This window comes from Bemisia tabaci, chromosome 5 (genome assembly GCF_918797505.1).
Source record: "Bemisia tabaci chromosome 5, PGI_BMITA_v3".
NCBI classification, from domain to species: domain Eukaryota; kingdom Metazoa; phylum Arthropoda; class Insecta; order Hemiptera; family Aleyrodidae; genus Bemisia; species Bemisia tabaci.
Window position 1 is genome coordinate 37,458,143 of NC_092797.1, and position 21,203 is coordinate 37,479,345.

At 41.4% G+C, this 21,203-nt stretch overlaps 1 protein-coding gene across 2 annotated transcripts in view; it reads left to right on the forward strand.

The window, feature by feature from the left end:
• LOC109040742 (tyrosine-protein phosphatase non-receptor type 11) overlaps positions 1-21,203 on the forward strand; it is a 69,215-nt gene that overhangs the window by 513 nt on the left and 47,499 nt on the right. Inside the window, exons 2-3 of one of the 2 annotated variants that reach the window (XM_019056773.2) lie at positions 1,371-1,493; positions 2,623-2,817. In XM_019056773.2, the coding sequence (XP_018912318.1) occupies positions 1,371-1,493; positions 2,623-2,817 (318 nt within the window). Of the gene's footprint in view, positions 1-1,370; positions 1,494-2,622; positions 2,818-12,482; positions 12,638-21,203 lie in introns of those variants that run through there. The other variant, XM_019056774.2, reaches the window with a different exon arrangement.

A 21,203-nucleotide genomic window follows, 5' to 3' on the forward strand; every position in this document is an offset into this window, starting at 1 on the left:
ATGATTCAGTTAGATTCCTTTAATGTTGAGTTCATGCACCTTAGAAGCACTATTCATTAGGGTAATAATTTTACAGTATTTCGCAGTAAACATCACCGAGTTTATGGTCTCAAGTTTAGGCAATGGGTTTTCTTTTAGTTAATGACCATAATTGCTGCTATCGTACTTTGTGAGGCTCAATTACTATTTCCTATTTTGTAATGGTTCACCTGCTGAAGCTTCTAATGGTAAGTGAGCTTAAGTGGGTAACAGAAAGCTCAATTTTTAGCCACCTAAGTTCAGTACAAAAACTTATTTATCTGCCCCTAAGAATGGGGCCCATAGGGTATGTAAACGAAAGAAAGTCAGTTGAAGAAATAACATCAAATAGGCAGGTTGCACAAGCAGAAGACGCATTGTTAAAGTTTAAAATTGAAGTCAGCGAAATGACGTCAGTCCGCCATTTTTAGTTATTTGCTTAGCAATGATGCAAATTTGTTAGTAAACAAAGGCCGCCATCTTCTCAGCAAAACTGGTAAGCGTCCTGGGAACCAGGCTGAGCGCTGAGTGATTTTGCTGAGAAGATGGCGGCCTTTGTTTACCTCAGCGGATAACTCAGAAAACGTTTAACAACACTTCGGCTGAGCTCAGCCACTCAGCGGATAACTCAGCGGTTGCACTTCTGACTTTAACAACGCGTTTAGAGTGAACTATTTTTACACTGGATTTCTTTGATAAGGACATATGATGAGAACCATCTGCGAAATTAAATTTTTACATTCCAAAAAAGTCATCCGTCAGATGATTTTTCCTAACACTACTGCTGTGCTCATTTTTTCAAAATTTGTTTTTCCAATTTGAAGAAGAATTTTAGAAAATTTGTATTTGGTACCTCCCTGAAGAATATCCAAGAATCTTGCGTCAGGAAGATTATGAATATTTTTCCTTGAAATTTTCAGGCTTTACAGATAAAATTACAAACGAAATCCTCCAATAAATTTGGAGGAGGTATATTCTCAAATTTTCCTGTAAATTTGTCATTTGTCGAAGGAATTTGGCAACTCTTGATGGCTATTATGAGGCTGCAATTTTGCAAGTTGGCAACACTGTTGTTTCTCCAGTTAAATCCTTAAAAAATACCGAATTCAGGTGAGGCAAGCTGCCCCGCCAAGAATCAATTGTTTTCTACACATTTAAATGTAGGGGAAGCAGTGTTGTCAACTTTCAAGAATTGCCACTGCTCATATGGCGGCGATCTTGCTTAGCTCGGCAGCATTAAGATTGGATCCTTGAATGCGTCTTCTTTCTCGAGTGTTGGTTTCTGGTGTTTCTTTTTTGTTTGTTTTTCTCCAAATTTTGGCGGTTTTTATTACTTGATTATTATGTTTCAGGTGGTTTCATCCTCATGTTTCTGGTGTTGAGGCGGAGGTGCTGCTCTTAGAAAGAGGTTTCGATGGCTCCTTCCTGGCCCGTCCAAGTCGCAGCAACCCAGGAGATTTCACCCTCTCCGTCAGGTAATTGATCCATGATAAACTCCGAGGACAGTGGTGTGGCATGCTTCGCGTTTTATCCATTGGTCTGTCATTTAAATCTATGGAAAAGGATCGATGAACAGGGTGTTCGCAATGAACACCTTAACGATCAAGTCTTTACCATAGCTTCAAATGGAGAGATATCGATAATCGATCATTCACCTCTCGCCACTAGTCGAGGAAAACGCGGCTTGATTAATGAGTTTCACAATATTTACCAAATTCACTGACAAATACTGCGGCGCCAAGAGCCTGTGTCAACCAATCATAGCACTTGACCTAGACATATTTTGATGGTGTGACACAGGACAAGGAAAAACGCCTATGAGCATTCAAGAGTTGCCAAATTCGATCCGATGAAGAGTTCAATTATGGGGAAAGTTGGGAATATTTTTTTTTAAATTTTCAGATAATTACATTAAAGGGTGAATAAAATTCCTATTTTCTGTGGACGGCATCCACCTCCAAGGTGTCTAATAGGCCGGAATTTCCAGAAATGGCACTGATTTTTTAAGGGCGGTCCGAAAGTACTGAAAAAGTGGGGAAATTCTGCAAGAAGGTCCGGAATTTTTCCCTTCATACCATGGGTGTTTTTTAATGAAGCTTGGAAAGTATTCAATCCCCTGTGCATTGATTATTAGAATAGAATTTGTCTGCAAGATCGTGATTGTGTAGTCCGTCAATCGTCTAGCCACCAATGAAATTTTGTTTACGTCTCTCAAATTTTCAAAAATTTTCGAATTTCGTTAAATGGAGGTACTGAAAAAGTACTGAATTTTTCTACCTAGAAACCTAACTGGAAAATTACTGTAAAAGTGCTGATTTTTGGCCAGCCTGTTTTAGTAGGCACCCTGACCGCTGTCCATATCTGCAAATCACAACTGCATTACGGCTTTCGCCAAATCGGATTTTGTCAACTGTTAAACGCAATCAGCACCCTTCTAATGGATCATGTTTTGCAACTAGGAATTAAACATTTTAGCCCATCTGTACAAATGCTCATATGCATAGGAAAACCAATGTTACTAAAGGTGTTCCTCAACTGAGTCAGAAATTGTTGTTCCGAATTGTGAAATGTGGTTCTGATGGATGTGTGTTTCTTTGATCGCAGGCGGAATGGTGAGGTGACTCACATCAAAATCCAAAACTCGGGTGACTTCTATGATCTCTACGGGGGTGAAAAATTCGCCACCCTCTCGGAACTGGTGCAGTACTACATGGAAAACCAAGGGCAGTTGAGGGAGAAAAACGGGGAAGTGATTGAGCTCAAACTGCCCCTAAACTGTGCGGATCCAACCTCGCAAAGGTAAGCTAATTTTCCATGAATGGTTTCGGTGGTGGTGTGCTTGATATCAAGTAACTTGATAGCGGCGAATCTTCAGTAGGAATCAGCAGACATCGAGATACTGAACACCTTTTGGTAAAATACTCATGTCATTTTAAAGATTTTACAACAGGCGGAGCCATTAGGCCTAGAATAAAATTTTAAAATCATTTTTTTTTTAAAATTTGAAAAAATCTCTCCTGTAAAACCTGAATTAAAGCTTCAAGTATCCTAACGCCGAATAGAAAATACTAATTTTTTTTCCTTTTCATAGGAGGAAGAGCTAAAGTGTGCCTATAGGCATAATGAATCCGTTCTCCCTAAATTTTTAAAGTGAAACCAGTATTATAACACAATTTATTGTCGTTGTAGTTGTTGTTGGTGTCGTTTTAAAAAAAAAGAAGTAAAATTTAGTATTAGTTTACCTTGATTTTAATGCTGATGTGTTGGTGTAATGTTAATGGTAATGTGTTTTGTCACATCAAGCCAGGTATTTTTGAAAAATATTCACGTTTTATACGTTTCTCAATCAGTGGATGGTGGTTTTGACGCTGTGCATGGTAATTTTCAGAGCTTACCATGAAACATTATTGAATTAGGATTTTTAAGTGACAACATATTCTTGTAAGTGAAAGATAATGAAATGTATGAAAGAAATGAACAAATAGAAGAGAGAAGAAGAAGAAGAAGAAATGAGAGTATCAAATGATTCAGAGCAAAAATATATCAATAATTGCCTAAAATTGGATGATCCTCATGCTCAACATTATGTCTATGGGTACCGGAGAGTATAAGAGAAACGGAAATATATATCAGGAATGCGTACTGAGTAATTTCTTGTGGTTTTGCACTGAGCCGGTTCATTCGTTGTTCTTCGCCAACTCCTTCTTCCGTGGATTGCGAGTTCGATCGCCGTGCCGGTATTATTTGCCTTCATTTTAGAATGTAGGCAATTATAACTACAGCTCTATTGAATAAGTCGTATACTCGACGTATTTCAGGATTTTGTGAGCGCTCATGCCTGTGAGTTCAACAGAGCTGGAGATAGCGAAAAAAATCACCGCTGAGAGTTGTCTCTATCTACCTATATATCTATTTGTCACTATCTCTCTCTATCCATCGCTATCTGTATGTTTGAGTGCTCAAACCTCCTACATTATTATTTATTTGTCGCAGTTCGTTTTGCTGTTCTACCGGACCGATTTCCATGATTTTTTCGGCTATCGACGGACAATAATCCCTAATTAATCCCGCTGCGTTCATTTTGGAAGCATGGCCCTGGTTTTTTTTAAAAAAAAAAAAATTACGTGGTGAAGTTGTACGTTCTCCCGTTTAAGCAATGTAAATTTTCATTTTTTGTTACAGTTCGTTCTAAAGATCTACCGTGCTGATTTCCATGATTTTCGCGGCTACTAAATTACTCAGGAGAGCCGCAAAGCGGGCTTTAAGGGGGGGGGGGGGGGGCTTTGTTCTCCGGGGGTTGGGCTGCGTGTCGGCAAAGGGGCGATGCACTCTAGTGAAGTTTATTTATAGTTAGTTGCCCCTCTCCCCCCCCCCTTTTTTTTTATCAATTTTCCTCAAACTCTTATCGACCTATGTCTATATTTGTTCATTTTAAACGCTACTTTGAAGTCATAACATTTTTCATTGCCAAACGCATTCACGACTATTCAAGCTAAGCATCGATTGAATTTTGAATTGAAATGTGAATAAAAAGTAAAGATCCTTAATAAAAATTTCAATTTCAATCATGAGATTATTGAGGTAACTAAAGATGAAACGAAAACTTTCTCGAACAAACGATTATACTATTATACCATCAAAACTTAAGTTTAATAACCGATCATTTTAAAATTTTCAAATATAATAGACCTATGCATTTTTTTGTAAAAAAATGCGAAAATGTCAAAACTCGCATAATTTTCGCGACTGCTACACGTTTAAGCGGGTTGGTTGTTGGAATTTACAGACAAAACTATAGACATACAAGAATGAGGGGCCATGCAGCGATCCTTTCGGTTGAAACAGGTCGCGTCATAGACTAAAGAGGACAATGATAGACGAACCAAAGGGCTTTTCGTGGGTTGCCAAGTTAATCTGTTACTTATCTCCTTTATGCAATTCAACCATCCGCTCATAGCAATAGGATCGCTTCGATTTCCTTTTTTCTCCTTTGTCTATAGCTCTGTCTATCAATTTCAATAATCAGTCCTCTTGTCCCCCCGCCGCGTGGCCGTAGTGCCAACGAAGCCCTCCAATCGTGCGTGCGTCTCTGTCGAACACAGAATTGCTATGAAAAGAAATTTCATCGAATGAAATTTCTTAAATTTCATGAAATTTCTTTTTTCCCCATGAAATTTCCTCATGAAATTTCTACTTATAATCTTTCACGAAATTTCTTAACTCTGGTCGAACACGTCGTTACTTGGCTGACATAAGGGCGTAACTACACATTGAGATGAGCCCGGAAAAGCATTGAGTTGTATGGACGACAGGGTTTATTGGAGAGTGTTGTTACGCCCTTATGTCAAGAGGACGACAAGTCTTGAACTATCGCATTATTGTTAATTTTAAAATATCTCAATGGAAACGTGCTCCGATTGCTTGGTTCCGTGTTTTTATCCAACATGTTCTGCGCGAACTTATGATGAAGGAACAAGTGTTATGATGCCGTAATTTCTACTGCATAAATATGGATTATGACCGCGGCGACTAGCTCGATGTTTCTTCTCTTACTGCGTTTGAATACTATTAGCCAGTCGATTGGCATTTGTGTTCAATGGAGATGTTGCATGTGTGAGGAATTTGCGATTTGACTGATGATTCTTACGTACAAGTTCGCGAGAAACACGATGGTGCCACTGGTTTTCTCTGAAATCAACTCCCAAGCTCAAAAAAAGCTCTAAAGTTGAGGCCAAAATGGAGGGGATATCCCACGCTATCCTGAGAGTCCACCTCTACACCAAGACAAACTCTCCATGCAAAGACAGGGAGCAAATACATCGACAGGGCTGCCACCTTATTTGGGGACTCTTAAACTAAAATCACGGCAACCCTGTCAATGCATTTGCTCCCTAACTTTGTATGGAGAGTTTGTTTTGATGTAGAGGTGGACTCTCAGGATAGCGTGGGATATCCCCTCCATTTTGGCCTCAACTTGAGAGCTTTTTTGAGCTTGGGAGTTGATTTCAGAGAAAACCAGTGGCACCATCGTGTTTCTCGCGAACTTTTACATAAGAATTAACAGTCAAATCGCAAATTCCTCACGCATGCAACATCTCCATTCTTAGCCTGTCAAGTGGTCCATTTTGCTTCGCAACTCGTTACGCAATGGTGCTCCGATGATGGAAACTCCGCCATGCTGAAGGAAAACGCCGTACGAACCTTCGAAAGTTGCCAAATTCCCTTCGATAAAATGTTTATTTCTAAGGTAAGTTATGAATATTCTTCCTCACAACTTTCCAGGACTCTAGGCGAAATTGCAAACAAAATTATCCGAAAAATTGGAAGAAAAATCAACATAAGTTTACCGACGAATTGGGGTTTTATTAAAGGGGGGGGGGGTTTATTTGGGGTTTAGGGGGGGGGGCGGCAACGCCTAATGGTCCGTACGGCGCCGCGGCGTTTTCCCTTAGTACGGCAGATCTGCCGTTCCAAGGAGAAACGCCGTATGAACCTTCAGGCGTTGCCAAATTTCCTTTGATAAAACACGATTTTCCTGGTAAACTTGTGAATATTTTCCTTCCAATTTTTCAGATAATTTTGTTTGTAATCTCACCTGAAGTTCCCGAAAATTTCAAGGAAAAATACTCATAACGTTCCGCGAAAATAAACATTTTCTGAGAGGAAATTTGGCAACTCTCGAATGTTCATACGGCGTTCTTCCTTAGCACGGCAGAGATGGGTCTGAATTTTCCGCGTTTTCCGTCCATGGCGACGAGGCACCGGGACTGACACCTGGTTTTCTGGATTCTTCTCCACGTCGAGAACCGAAACGTGACGTTTTCCCGCGGCGGCGTCGCGGAGGGGAGGGTTCTGAACGGAAGACGTAGTTTTCCGCTGCAATCAACGCGCGCACTCTGAGTCCCGTCAATGTCATCGTTGACCTTTGAGATGAGCCGCTCCCGCTCCGCACCGACCACCTGTTCCCGCGACAGCGCCGCTCAGTGGATCGAGTCAGTTAGGGAGGTCGGACTTGAAATTTTTGTCCAACAGGGTTGCCGTAGTCAGGGAATACCGGGAAAACCGGGAAATGTCAGGGAATTTTGATACGTCCGGAAAAACCGAGAAATGTCAGGGAATGCGCTTAAGTGCGCTTCAGCTAGAATTGTATTTAGCAAACAGGTGGTTTTTATAGGAGGATTATAACTAAGCAAGTAGTTAGAAATGGAAAAAAAAATAATATGCACCATGCGAAACGATTATTCCGATAACGGAACTTGGCTGTTTTGAAAACGCCTTCAAATGCGGCGTGATACCTCACGCATTCCGGAGAGTTCAAATAGTTGTATCATTGCGCCGTAAGAATATGACGGAAGATTACAATGGACCACTAGACAAGGTACGAATTTAAGCAATCTGATACATGTTTTTTAGTCAGAATTTCACGCAGAACGAGATTCGCGCAACGAAAATGACTGAAACCAACTCCTAACGAAGATATTAACGTTTTTATTTCACACTGGTTACGCGGAATTTGAACTGCCCGCTCACAAGAAACTCAAAGCTCCACGTGAGTCAAATCGCGCACTACAACGATTTCAGCAAGCTTCTTAATCGAGCAATATTCATTTCCCACCATGTATTGTTCAAACTATAAGCAATTTGCTATAGCTGAGCCAAAGCGTCAAGATCGAGGTTGCCAGATTTTTATATCGCAGAGACTGTCACGATAACGTTTAGTGCGCGATGTGAATCACGTAGAGCATTGAGTTTTCATGAGCGGATGGTTTGAATTCACGCATCAAGAATCATTAAATATCTTCGTAAGGAGTTGATATCGGTAATTTTTGTTGTGGGCATCGTGTTTTACGTAAAATTTTGGTTAAGGAACAAGTATCAGAATGCTGAAATTCGTATCTTGTCTAGTGGTCCATTTTAATTAGTCAGGAAAAACTGGGAAATATCAGGGAATTTTGATGAGACAGGAAAAACCGCGAAATGTCAGGGAATTTTAATAAGTCAGGGAATCTTGATAAGTCAGGAAAAACCGGGAAATGTTAGGGAATTTTGATAAGTCAGGAAAAACTAGGAAATGTCAGGGATAAATTGTTTACCTAGTCACCTTTATTTGCTTTCTAGAATGGGTCTAACGTTTCGAACAACAAATTTTGCCATTAAATTATGTATTTTTCTTCAATGGCGCCTAAAAATCGGGCTTGATGCGCCACATGGCTCCTAAAACTCAAAGGCGAGTTTCGAACACTGATAGACGTACAATTTTAACGTAATGCCATTGATTTTATGAAACAATATTTTAATGTAACATACTTTTTCACTATCCTGCATGACTCCAAAACCATCAAACTTCCTAACTTAGCAGTCCGTGCTCCTGCCCTTCCCCTCCCTGACTTCCTCGGGAAGTGAAATTGATGACAATTCGGCATGCGTGACAAGTAGCAAGGGAAGCAGACCAATACGGTAGGATGAGAGCGGAAGAGAGGTACGGAGAGGGAAGAGAAGAAAAGAGAGGATATGACAGGTGAGTCATTGGGAAGTAAAAAAAATTAACAGGCTAATCAGAGGTCGAGCGGCACCAACGGCGCGCGGCGGCCAACACAATGATCACGCATTCTGATTGGCGCTTAATTAAGTCCGATTTAATTGGCCGGGATTGCAGTAACGATCTAAACGACGCGACGTTAATGCTGCACGGGAAACCTCCAGAGAAAAATGAGACAAGGGACTGAGTGGACAAGATCAGTGGCGTGGCGTGAATTGCGATATATCGATTGTTATGCCGTTTAAACTTATGGAAAAGGAGCGATAAACAGGGTGTTCGCAGCGAACGCCTTAATGATCGATTCTTTACCATAGGTTTAAGTGGCATAACAATCGATGCATCGCAATGAAGGACGGAGGGAAGGACGCCCTCCCCATTCCTACAGTTCCAATTGTGCATGCCCTCTTACGTTGAATCCGCCCTTCGCAACTTTTTTCCAGTGGCGTGGCGTGCTTTGCGATATATCGCTTGTCACGCCATTTAAACCTATGGTGAAGAATCGATTATTAAGGTGTTCGTTGCGAACACCCTGTTTATCGATCCTTTTCCATAGGTTCAAATGGCATAATAATCGATATATCGCAAAGTATGCCACGCCACTGATTTTTTCTGCGGATCGGTTGCGCGTGCCACATGCAAAATCGTGTCTCGATGTTCGTCTCTGAGATGATATCTTCAGGGTGACAAGCTCTTGAAAATTCAGGGAAAACTTGAAAAGTCACGGTATACTTGCTACGGAAACTCAACAGTTTTTCCTTCAGCCAATTAGATGATCGCATTTTTTTCAATTTCTGGGGACTTGGCGCTGAAAATTCCGCGTAAAGAAAATGTTTCTGAGGGAAAAAAGGGAAAATGTTACTTCACAGGGGCGACACAATTTCGACGTCAAAAATAAAAAAATCGGAAAAAATTACGAGCATTCAATAAAAACAACTTACTCGCTTTTACACGCAGTTAAAAATTTCCGTTCTCAGTGTTATATTCTGTGTTTCTTTGTTTTGCTTTTTTCGTGTCAGTAAATTTGGAAAAATCATGAAATCAGGATTTTGCTGTAAAAAATCAGGAAAAATCAGGATTTCCCAAAATGGAAAAGAAAACTTAGACACCCAGTTTTTGCTAAAAGCTGCTCATGATAATGTTGCTCTCTCTTGAGATTTTAAGCTGAGGTATTTGTCATTCGGAAGTATCTCAATCAAAAGAAACTATATTCATTTTGAATAGAGCCCTATCATGCACGTATTCTAATATGTCTCAGGGCTCATGTCAGAATAGATATAGTTCCTTTTTCATTTAAATACGTCCATTTGAGGTGTATCGCGCCATGGATTCTGTGGAAATGAAGGTTACGCGCCCACGCATAGGCACGCGGGACCGCGACGCGCTGACGACGGACGCCACGGCGCACAGTGGAACGAGTCAATTGGAGAAGTCGGACAAAGTTCGGAAACTTTAAATGCCTACAACTCCATTTATACAAAACTTTAAGGTTCTAAAAGTGGCTCCATTGGTTTCCTCGTGAAATTTTCTTGCAGAAGCACCCCTTGAAGTTTAAAATGTGACGAATTAAACGTCAAAATTTGCAGTTTTAGTCAATAAAATCATGTCCTACCTCTCTCTTTGACTCGATCCACTGTGCGGCGGCGCCCACGGAGGATTCATCGACAAATAGCTCCGTCGTATTCCTTGAAACTGTATCTTCTCATTTCCGTAATGACTCTAGCCCCAGGACTCAGAGCTTTGCCAGTTGCCCAATCCGAAACCATTGCCAACTACTAAAGCAGCAGCTTTAGATCCAAAATTCGTGTTATCGAAGGCACTGGCGATCCAGACAATTGGCAACCTTTTTTTTTCTCCATTTAAACCTATGGAAATGTATCGATTCTTGAAGGGGCCAGGTTCTCCAACAAGAATCGATTCTTTAACATAGGTTTAAATGGAGGAAATCCTGTGTTTCCAAATTGCTGGATCCGCCCCTGATCGGGGTCAAATCGCAAATCCCTCACACATGCAACATCTCCATTTAATTTCCCAAATCCTGTGGCAATCCTGTTGACCGTAGTCTATCGACAAGTAAGAAGCGTTTAATCTCCGGTGCCTATGAAATCTTGAAAATTCCCTGCAAATTTAAAAAGATCCTATAATATTTCACGAAATTTTTATAAGTGACTGGAACTCCTGCGGGAAAGCTCACTCGAAAATTCGAACGCGGCCTGAGCATCGTAGATCCTTTAAGGACGGTTGCGGAGTGGTATGCGGACGGACAGTGCAAGTAGGGCCGCGGTGCGGAGCGGCGCACAGTGGACCGAGTCAACTCGAAAGGTCGGACATGAAAAATTTGACTCCACCTGCAAATTTTGATGTTTATTTCGTCACATTTTACATTTCAAGGAGTGCTTCGAGAAGAAAATTTCACGAGGAAACCAATGGAACCACTCTTAGAACCTCAAAAGTTTGTAAAAACGAAGTTTTAAGCGTTTAAAATTTCCAAATTTTGTCCGACGTCTTCTATCGATTCGATCTATTGTGCGGTGCGGCGTCGCGGCGCTATCGGACGCGGCGCGATTCGATGGCGATGGCGTCACCTTGCCATAACCTTCATTCATTCATGCACATTCTTGGAGACCGCTCCGACGTCCCGCCATACCAGCGCCGCGCCACACCGGCCGGGTACCTTCAGGAAGCGTTCCCCCCCCTCCCCCTCCACCAGGGAGCGCCCCCCCCCCCCACGAAGCGCGGCGTGCCCCGCATGTCATACTGGGGCCACACGTACGCATCCGTTGCAGCCGGGCCCCATTTGGGACGATTACTAGGACCAGCGGCCCAAATTCTGTGTTTGTTAAAATAACTTGGGTTAATTTTATTTTATTCTCGGAAAATTGTTGAATCCCCCCCCCCCCCCTCCGAGCAAGAAAAGTTCCCCTCCTCCGTACAACTTCCCTCGTCGTTTCCTTCACGGAAGGACGTAACTATAGAGTACCTGTATACGGGAGAGTATCGCCATCTCTGTGCCGCTTTCTGATTTGTTCATCAGTTTTTTGGCTATCATGGAGCCCCAAAGTTGGACCAATGAAGATGTTGCATGTGTGAGGAATTTGCGATTTGACTATTGATTCTTATGTAAAAGTTCGCGAGGAACACGATGGTGCCACTGGTTTTCTCTGAAATCGTCTCCCAAGCTCAAAAAAAGCTCTCAAGTTGAGGCCAAAATGGAGGGGATATCCCACGCTATCCTGAGAGTCCACCTCTACAGCAAGACAAACTCTCAATACATAGATAGGGAGCAAATACATTGACAGGGCTGCCACTTCATTTGGGGACTCCCTAACTGATAACACGGCAACCCTGATAATGTATTTGCATGTATTTGTATTTGCATTTGTTATCTTTGCATGGAGAGTTCGTCTTGATGTAGAGGTGGGCTCTCAGGATAGCGTGGGATATCCCCTCCATTTTGGCCTCAACTTGAGAGCTATTTTTTGAGCTTGGGAGTTGATTTTAGAGAAGACCAGTGGCACCATCGTGTCTCTCGCGAACTTTTACATGTAAGAATCAATAGTCAAATCGCAAATTCCTCTAATATGCAACATCTCCATTTAAACAAACCCGACCCAGAGGGACACATATTATCGGCTGAGAAATGAATGATAATCATACTCAAAAGGCCAAAACGTAAGATACAACTATTTGAACTTCCAGGTCTTTAAAATTGCATATCTTCCGAATTGAAGGAGAACCGTGTTTTTCTCTCGCAGTACCATCGTTGCAACTGGATGCAGCTCGGTTTTTATGATGAGATCCGGACGGTAATAACAAGCGGTGGCGTGTGCAGATTTGACGGCGGCGCCGCGGCGCGTTCTCCGGGCGTCGCGCGCGTTGCCGGTGCCTCCTCCGCGCCGCGACGCTCGCTGTGCGCTCCGACGCCGCCGACTTGGAAACTTGCTCTCAGTCTTGGTCGTGGATCCGAGCCGGTGCTGTTCTCCGTCTCGCTCTCTGTCCCGCGCTTTTCCGCTATCGTTTTCGCCGTCTCGCGTGTTATGTGCCTTTGTGGCATTTGTGCTAGTGTTATGTTCGATATCACCAGTAAGTGTTGCTTTCCGGATTTTCGCCAAGTTCCCCGCGCAGCGGACTTGTGTAGTTTAAATGCTGTCCCTTCGAACTCGCCGAGATGAGAATACTCCCTTAAACATATCCCTTTTGACATGAGAATATTTTGAATAATCCTTGTGAATACTGTGACGAGCATATGTTAAATATTCTGAGGATTCCCTTCGAACTCGCCGAGATGAGAATACTCCTTTAAACGTATTCCTCTTGACATTAGAATATTTTTAATGAACCGTGTGAATACTGTAACGAGTAGTTGCCACAGTCAGGGAAAACCGGGAAATGTCAGAGAATTTTAAAAAGTCAGGGAAAGCAGGGAAATATCAGGGAAAATGACGAAAATGTCAGGGAAAATTTGTTAAATCACCTCCATCTCCTTTCTAGAATGGGTTTGAGGTTTCGAACAAAAAATTTTGCCTGCAAACTATTTTTAATTATGCCTTCTTAACCACCCGTCACATCTTCAATTGTCAGGGAAATTCTCCAAAATGTGTCGGGGAAATCAGGGAAATGTCAGAGAGTTTCATTTGCTAAATTTTGTAGCAATCCTGTTTAAAATACTTGCAGATACTGGGTGATCCAGGGTTAAACGGCCGGACTGCAGGAGCCGAAACACCGCCCAAACTTCCACTTTAAATTGAGATTTCGATTCTTTTTTCAGATCATTTATGAATGCAGGGCATGAAAGTACAGGACAGTACAAATTTTCATGAGTTGGTTCACAACCGTTGCCGAAAGAAAGATTTTCTTTCCGAATGGGGGTCGTACTCCGACTGAGGGCACTTTTGGAGAAAACTTTATACAACAAAAAAGTCTTATTTTGACCCATAGAACACGCTTCTGCAGTCTGGTCGTCTAGACCTGGATTACCGCGGATTGCCTGGATTACCAGGAACCCCGTAGTTATTTGACCCAACAATCCAGGAGCTGTTCCGTAATTTTGGCCACATTTCCGATCGAGAATCCTGTTTTGCTGTGTCAACTGCGTCATTGGACCTGCCTTGAAATTAGCATTTTTGCAGTTGCGCAGTATCCGGGCGTTCACACTGCACCGGCCGCCGCGGCCAAACGGAAGACGGATCAGCGTTAAGCGCCGGGCGGCGCAAATGTAACGCCCTCCGTTGCCGGGAGCGAGGTCGCAGAAAAATCTCCGTTTCCGCTTAATAGCGTCTTCGAGAAGAGGTGCATAGGCACAGCACTCGGTTGCAAAATACACACAGTGAGTTTTATGGCGAACCATTAAAGTGTTGCTCGAAATACGCTTTTTCCGGCAACAACGCCCTACTGTCCATGGATCTGGAGATCTAAGTACTTTCCACCATGTAAAATTTCGTGAGAAACACGGTGGTGCCTCTGGTTTTCTCTGACGTTAACTCCAAAGCTCAAAAAAAGCTCTTCAAGTTGAGGCCGTTAGGTAGAGTGTATACCACACTACCCTGAGAGTCCACTCCTATATCCAATCAAACTCTCCGTGTACTAGGTAGGAACCAAATACTTAAACAGGGTCCCTACTTTGTTTTGGGACTGCAAAATTGATAACACGGCAACCCTGCTAATGCACTTGCTCCCTACCTTCACATAAATCGTTTGAATGGGACTCTCAGTTAACGTGGGATCTCCCCTTCATTATGGCTTCAACTTTTAAGATCTTTTTTTTGAGTTTTGGAGTTTATTTATTTATTTTTTTTAAACAAAAACAATAGCACCATCATGTTTCTTGCAAACTTTTATTTTGGAATCAGTACTTTAATCGCAAATTCCTGACCCATGCAAGAGGTCCATTTCTCTCTGTAAACTTAAAACGAGATACGACTGTAATTTCAAGGGTTGAGTGAAGCTTCGAAAGTAGAACTTTCCGTCGTCAAGAGGAACAGGAAAGGAGGGAGAAGACTCTATCCATGGGCTAGGAACTAGTGGTGGTTTTTCTCTGATTTGAATGAACCTCGCTGTACTTACATTCAAGGGAAAGGGGCGCTTGCAAATGCCGATAAGGAACAATCTTTTCCAGCCATAAATCGATTCGGTGACTTTAAGTAATGGAGATGTTGCATGTGTGAGGAATTTGCGATTTGACTGTTGATTCTTATGTAAAAGTTCGCGAGAAACACGATGGTGCCACTGGTTTTCTCTGAAATCAACTCCCAAGCTCAAAAAAAGCTCTCAGAGTGAGGCCAAAATGGAGGGGATATCCCACCCTACCCTGAGAGTCCACCTCTACATCAAACTCTCCATGCAAAGATAGGGAGCAAATACATTAACAGTGATGCCGTGTTTTCAGTTTTGGAGTCCCCAAATAAATTCGCAACCCTGCTAATGTATTTGCTCCCAATCTTTGCACGGAGAGTTTGTCTTGATGTAGAAGTGGACTCTCAGGATAGCATGGGATGGGATATCCCCTCCATTTTGGCTTCACTTTGAGAGCTTTTTTTGAGCTTGGGAGATGATTTCAGAGAAAACCGGTGGCACCATCGTGTTTCTCGCGAACTTTTACATAAGAATTAATGGTCAAATCGCAAATCCCTCACACTTGCAACATCTCCATTGCATCTAAGCAGGAGCGGTTTATTTCGGGCCGAAAATAACTCCGACTAGCCTTAAATTCCATGTCAAATTCCGATGGAACCGGTTTGAGCCCCGCTCCCGCAACGCTTCGGAGCAAAGGCGTGGATCGATTACCTTTTTTCCCCCGCGAAAATACCGCCCAAAATCCAGATAAGTCATTTTCAGCATGGATCATCGGCATTCGCGTTCGTACTTCTGCGCGTCATTCATCGGTCACTTCGAATTCCAGTTCCGTTTGGATTCCAGACATTTTTTTTGGGGGGGGGGGGGGGGTCTTCAATCAATTTCGAAGTTTTTGCAATACGTCGTTTCCCGGGCGAAGGAACGTAACTTCATTCCAAGGTTGCAAAATTGACCCAAACAATTTTATTTTACACGAGAATGTATCTATGTTATTTTCTGCCGATTTGTTTTTGATTTTTGCTCGAGATCACACTGGGAAAAAAACACGCATTGGATCTAGAGTCCAGACTCTTGAAAACATTGACAAGAAAAAATACTCTTGATTCAATCGGATTTTTGCTTGAATCAAAACGAAATCCACTTAAATTAAGAGGCTTGGTTCTTGATTTAAGCTAGATTCTGATTGAATCAGGAGTACTTTTTCTTGTCGATGTTTTTAAGAGTCTGTACTCTAGGTCCAATGTGTTTTTTTTCCAGTGCAGATGGAAACTGGGTTAAACTTCTAGTTAGAAATGCCAAAGATTGTCCTGGTAAACATGCAATTTACCAGTGGATATTCGGCAGCATTGAATTGTAGTTACCAATGGCGTGGCGTGCTTCGTGATCGATTAATGTTTCATTCAAACCTATGGAAAAGGATCGATACAGGGTGTTCGCTGCGAACACCTCAATAATCGATCTTTTACCATACGTTCAAATGGAGGAATATCGATGATCGATCATTCACGCCACGCCACTGGTAGTTACGTTCTTTCGTGAGGTCTCTGATGAATGGCCGAATGGCACTGCAGGAATCCTATTTAGACTGTCCGCGAGATATCGATAAAATCTCCCAAGTTTCGGCGAGTAATCAACATTTAAAGCCGATCTAAATTGCATTAGTGTAAAACTTGTATCAATAACTCGTCATAAAATTCGGATCATATTCTCTAAAGCCGTTGAAGTAAAGACGAGATACGACAAGATCTGGGATTAGGACTTTATCTTCCGGGAGCAAGGGCCGCATTGAGGGGAAAAGGTCAAAATTGGCGATTTTGAATTTTCAACGGGAAGTGCTCTCTTGAGGCCTGGAAAAGTAGCGGTTTTAACTTAATTTTTTCACTACAGAGCTTTTACCTAAAAATTTAACCTAAATTTAAGTATTTTTGTCTTGGAACTTTAAGACGTCGTATCTTCCTCAATTGTTGAGCTTTCAGGGTCAAACTAGCGTCAAAATTCCCAAACTTTCTTCCTCTTTGCAAGGGAATCAGTAACTCAATTTTAGTTTTTGGAAGATGAGGTCCTTCTCTATTCATCTTGTCACAAATCTTTCTGAAACCGTGTACGAAGACGTCATGTGGACGGGGGGGGGGGGGGGGGGGGTCGCTTACGGTGTGTCCGTACGATTTACCAATGTTTCATCTAATTTGTTTTCCTTTTGTCGATTGCTTCCAACATTCGTTGCTGTTAGTGTTTTTTTTTCTAGTTTTAATTTCAATCTTAATTTTGAAACTTTTTTTCACCACGACTGTCGGTCTCATTGGACGCATGCATGGCGTCACACCAGAAGTCTTCATCTGTCTTCTTGGCATCGCTCCGAAATGAATATAGCAGTTCACGTTTCAAAATTCGCGCACTTAGGCTAATCCTGTCGAGCTAAGGAAGAACGCCGTATGAGCCTTCAGACGTTGCCATATTTCCTCCAAGAAAACCCGAGTTTTCTGAGAAAATCGTGAATATTTTTCCTCGTTTTTCAGTAAATTTTGTCCACGATTCAATCTAAAATATCTGAAAGTTTCGAGGAAAAATATGCTCAACTTCCCTAAAAAATACATGTTTTATTCGGGGAAATTTGACAACTCTCGGATGTTCATGCGACGTTTTTCCTTAGCACGGCAGAATTAGTGAATTGCAAGTGGTCTCTCTAGATAGATTCGCATCAACTCAGTTGTCTTTCGTGCACCTTATGTGGGTTGATAAAAGCTTGTGCCCGAGGGAGCCGCAATGACTGTCGGGCTGGAGGGGGGGGGGGGGGCAGCAAAGGGGGCGTGCGTGGTTGTGTTTGGGTCTCAACAGCGAGGATATTAAGGTGGTATGCGCACCCGGCTCGCGTGGTCGTTGCCTGCCAAATAGTTAATAAACACGCCGGGTTGTCATATTGTATCCCAAGTCTATGCTTCACTAAAATGAGCAGCGTTCGAAACTCACAGGCGCCAACACGCCAAATGCGCCTAATAAATCGGCCATGGCGCCTGAAAAATGAAGGTTCTGCGCCAACGTGGCCCCTAAAAATTGCCCCCTAAAAATCTGAATTTTCATATTCGGTGATTATTCGAAATTTTCAGCACTACAAGTGAAAGCTTTTTCTATTTTTAACGATTTCGTCCTTAGTGCTTTTGTCTTCCCCAAGTTACAGCTTCTTACTAGTTCTGTTACGAGAACATCTTGCGTCTAAATTTTCACTAAATGCGCCGCAATTTATAGGCAAAAAGTCAATTTGGCCACTAAAAAATCTTCAATGGCGCCTAAAAATCGGGCTTGATGCGCCACATGGCTCCTAAAACTCAAAGGTGAGTTTCGAACACTGATCGACGTGCAATTTTAACGCAATGCCATTGATTTTATGAAGCAATATTTTAATGTAACATACTTTTTCAAGAGAGTCCACGAAGGACCGAATCGCTCGGGTTTCTTCACCGAAGTTCGGTCGAGGAGACTACACAGGGTTATCCAGGGTTAAACAGATAAACGGCCAGACTACAGGAGCGTCCCTAGAGCATGATTCACTTTCCCCTTCCTAACAAACGTATAAGGAATTAATACCGGTTATATAATCACCATTTTAACTAAAGTTTATATATCGTGTATATAAGTTTTATATAAAATGCCCATGAAAATAATTATTCATATTTTCAGAAGATAACGTTTATATAAAATTTATATAATTGAGGAAGGGTTTTTATAAATTTTCTTTATACGTATAGTATCCTTTTGCTTAATTTGCTTATTATAACTGTTATATAAATGACCTGAATGACTTTAACGTAAACCTATCTCATTTTCATGAATGATGATGATGATCTCATTTCAATGAACACCCTCGACTCTCGGACTGCGTGGGATAGGTATTATTAGAGGTACTAATGGCTCCGAGACGAGTTAAAAGGGGATATCTCGGCACACAATCCGAGGAGCCCTGTTACCTCAGTTGGTAGCGTGTCTGGCTCATAACCCTGCCCAGTTAGACAGCAATATTTTAAAAATATTGAAATTTAATATATTTTTAAAATGTTTTTCATGTATTTTTAAAATATTTTCAAAAGTACTTTTGAAATACAATCAATGAATATTTTTAAAACATTTTAAAAATATATTAAAAATATAAAAAATTAAAATTTTTAAAATAATATTTTATAATATTTTTAAAGTATATCATAATTATTTTTGTTAATATTTTAAAAATATTATTAAATATTATTTTAAAAATTTTGATTTTTTTTAAAATGTTTAAATTAATATTATAAAAATTTAAAAAAAAGGAAATGATAATAATAATAAATAAATAACATAAATACATCGACATAAATTCAAACTAGAAAAAGGCCCAAATAATTAAAACTGGAAAAAGACGCAATTATAAAGTTAAAAAATAGAGAGAGAGAGAGAGTTAAAAAAATGAGAGTTAAAAAAAAATAGAGAGAGTTAGAAAAAATGATAGTTAAAAATCATGATAGTTAAAAAAAAGAGAGAGCTAAAAAAATGAGAGAGAGTTAAAAAAAATGAAAATGAAAAAATTACATCATGAAATAAAAAACAATAAATAAATAAATAATAAATAATAAAGTCTGGTAAAATATCATAAGAATCCGTCAATAAACAAAATATTACGGACTCAGAGGCCTGCGATAGTTAAGAGATTGAATTTAGGGGCCCATTCATATCAAGCCTGGCTGGTCTGGTGGTAAAGTACTGGACTTCGGATTGCAACTCCATCCCGAAGCGTGGGTTCTAATCCCGACTAGGACGGCGCGGATTTAAGGTAAGTCACAACTCTACGATGATCCACCACCTGGTAGTAACGCATATGAAAACTTGCACACTTCATAACTAGAGTGCGCTACCAGCCAGGAAGAATAATGAAAATTCATTTTATACACTCTTTGAATTTGGTTATATAACTTTTATACTAAGGGTTACATAATAAAATAAGTTTTTTAGTAAACTTTTAACTAAAAAACTTTACATCCATTACATAAACAATGAATATTCTTTAGCTTGTGGTTATTTACGGTTTATACTTTTAAAAACAAATTTTTTATATAACTCTGCTACTAGGGGTGTTCTATGGGTCAAAATGAGACTTTTTTGTTGTATACATTTTTTTCCAAAAGTGCCTCCAGTCGGAGCAATGCCCCTCCACCCTCCCCCACCCCTCCCTCTCTCCCACCCCCCAAAAAAAAATTCGGAACGTAAATAGTTTTTCCTGAATTTTGGCAACGGTTGTGAACCAAATCTCGTGAAGAGATGTGTTCCCCTGTACTTTTATGCCGTGAATTCACATGATCTAAAAAAAATCGAAATCTCAATTTTAAGAGGTTTGGGCGTGTTTTGGCTCCTGCAGTCTGGCCGTTTAACCCCGGATCACCCTGTACATTCGACCATGCAAAGTTCCTTGCGGGACGAACTACGGTACCCATAACCGAACTATTTTTTCAGCACAGACCCGTTACAGACCCGAGCTCTGGATTCCTCAACGCAACAAAGTTCCGTTCTCGGTGGCTCGTCTCAACCGTGATGGACGTCACCGATGCGAGCTATCGAATCCCGAGCGATGGATCGATTGCTCGCAGTGCAAAATTCGAACCCGCGAACTATCGAATGACCATCCGTGGACGGTCGTCGATTATCGATGGCGCAAGGAGACAGCGCAGTTGGTGGACAGGACAGGACAGGAGTCGGGCCCGCATACGTCCCGATCCGTATTTGGAAACTAGATCCGATTTCCACGACGTCACAGCGCACGTCAGTGTGGCCGCCCCGGCCGATGCCATTCTTGATAGAGCAGTTATACATGCTCCGATAAAGGCATTCGTGGGCTCCAAGATTTTTCTACCGTCCGCATATAGACCTACGGAGCCCGAGGGTAGAATGGTTTCTAGAGAGATTACGGAAATCCGGAGATCCCTCGCTGATTGGCTCAGCCAGTGTTCACCGGAAAAAAGTTTCTCGGATCCGGAGTCCAGACTCTTAAAAAATCTGACAAGGAAATAACTATTTCTTGATTTTACCTTTGTTTCCCGATCACTTGGCTCCAGATTTTAGGTCTTGCTAGGCGATAGCTATTTCGATGCTACGATCATCATCAGGCCACTTGGTCTTGGTCTTGGTCACTAAACCAAACTTTCGGTATGCAGGACCAAATTGCGCGATCGAACTTCTGTTTTCAGTTAAGTTCATTTGAAAGTTTGATCCCACACATCGAGCGTCGTTTTGACGAATCGGAAGTCTGGTCTGACAAGCCCAATAGTTCTATTTACATAAAAAAAAGTTGGCATTGCTACCATATCTCACTTAAAATAATTGGAAAACGTGGTTCTAGCATCGCGAATTATTTATACGAAACGGAAGAGGTTTCAGAACATCAGAAATCTCGATCCTGGGTTCATGCAACCTGTCTCTGACGAGGAATCTAATTTCAATACTGGAAGTGCAAAAGATCTAACTGACAATGAACATTTTATTAGCGTTTTTGAGGCCTCGCCAGCGAAGAGGTTACGTCAGTTTTGTTTACGTGCGCTTCGGATCGTTTCGGGTCTTC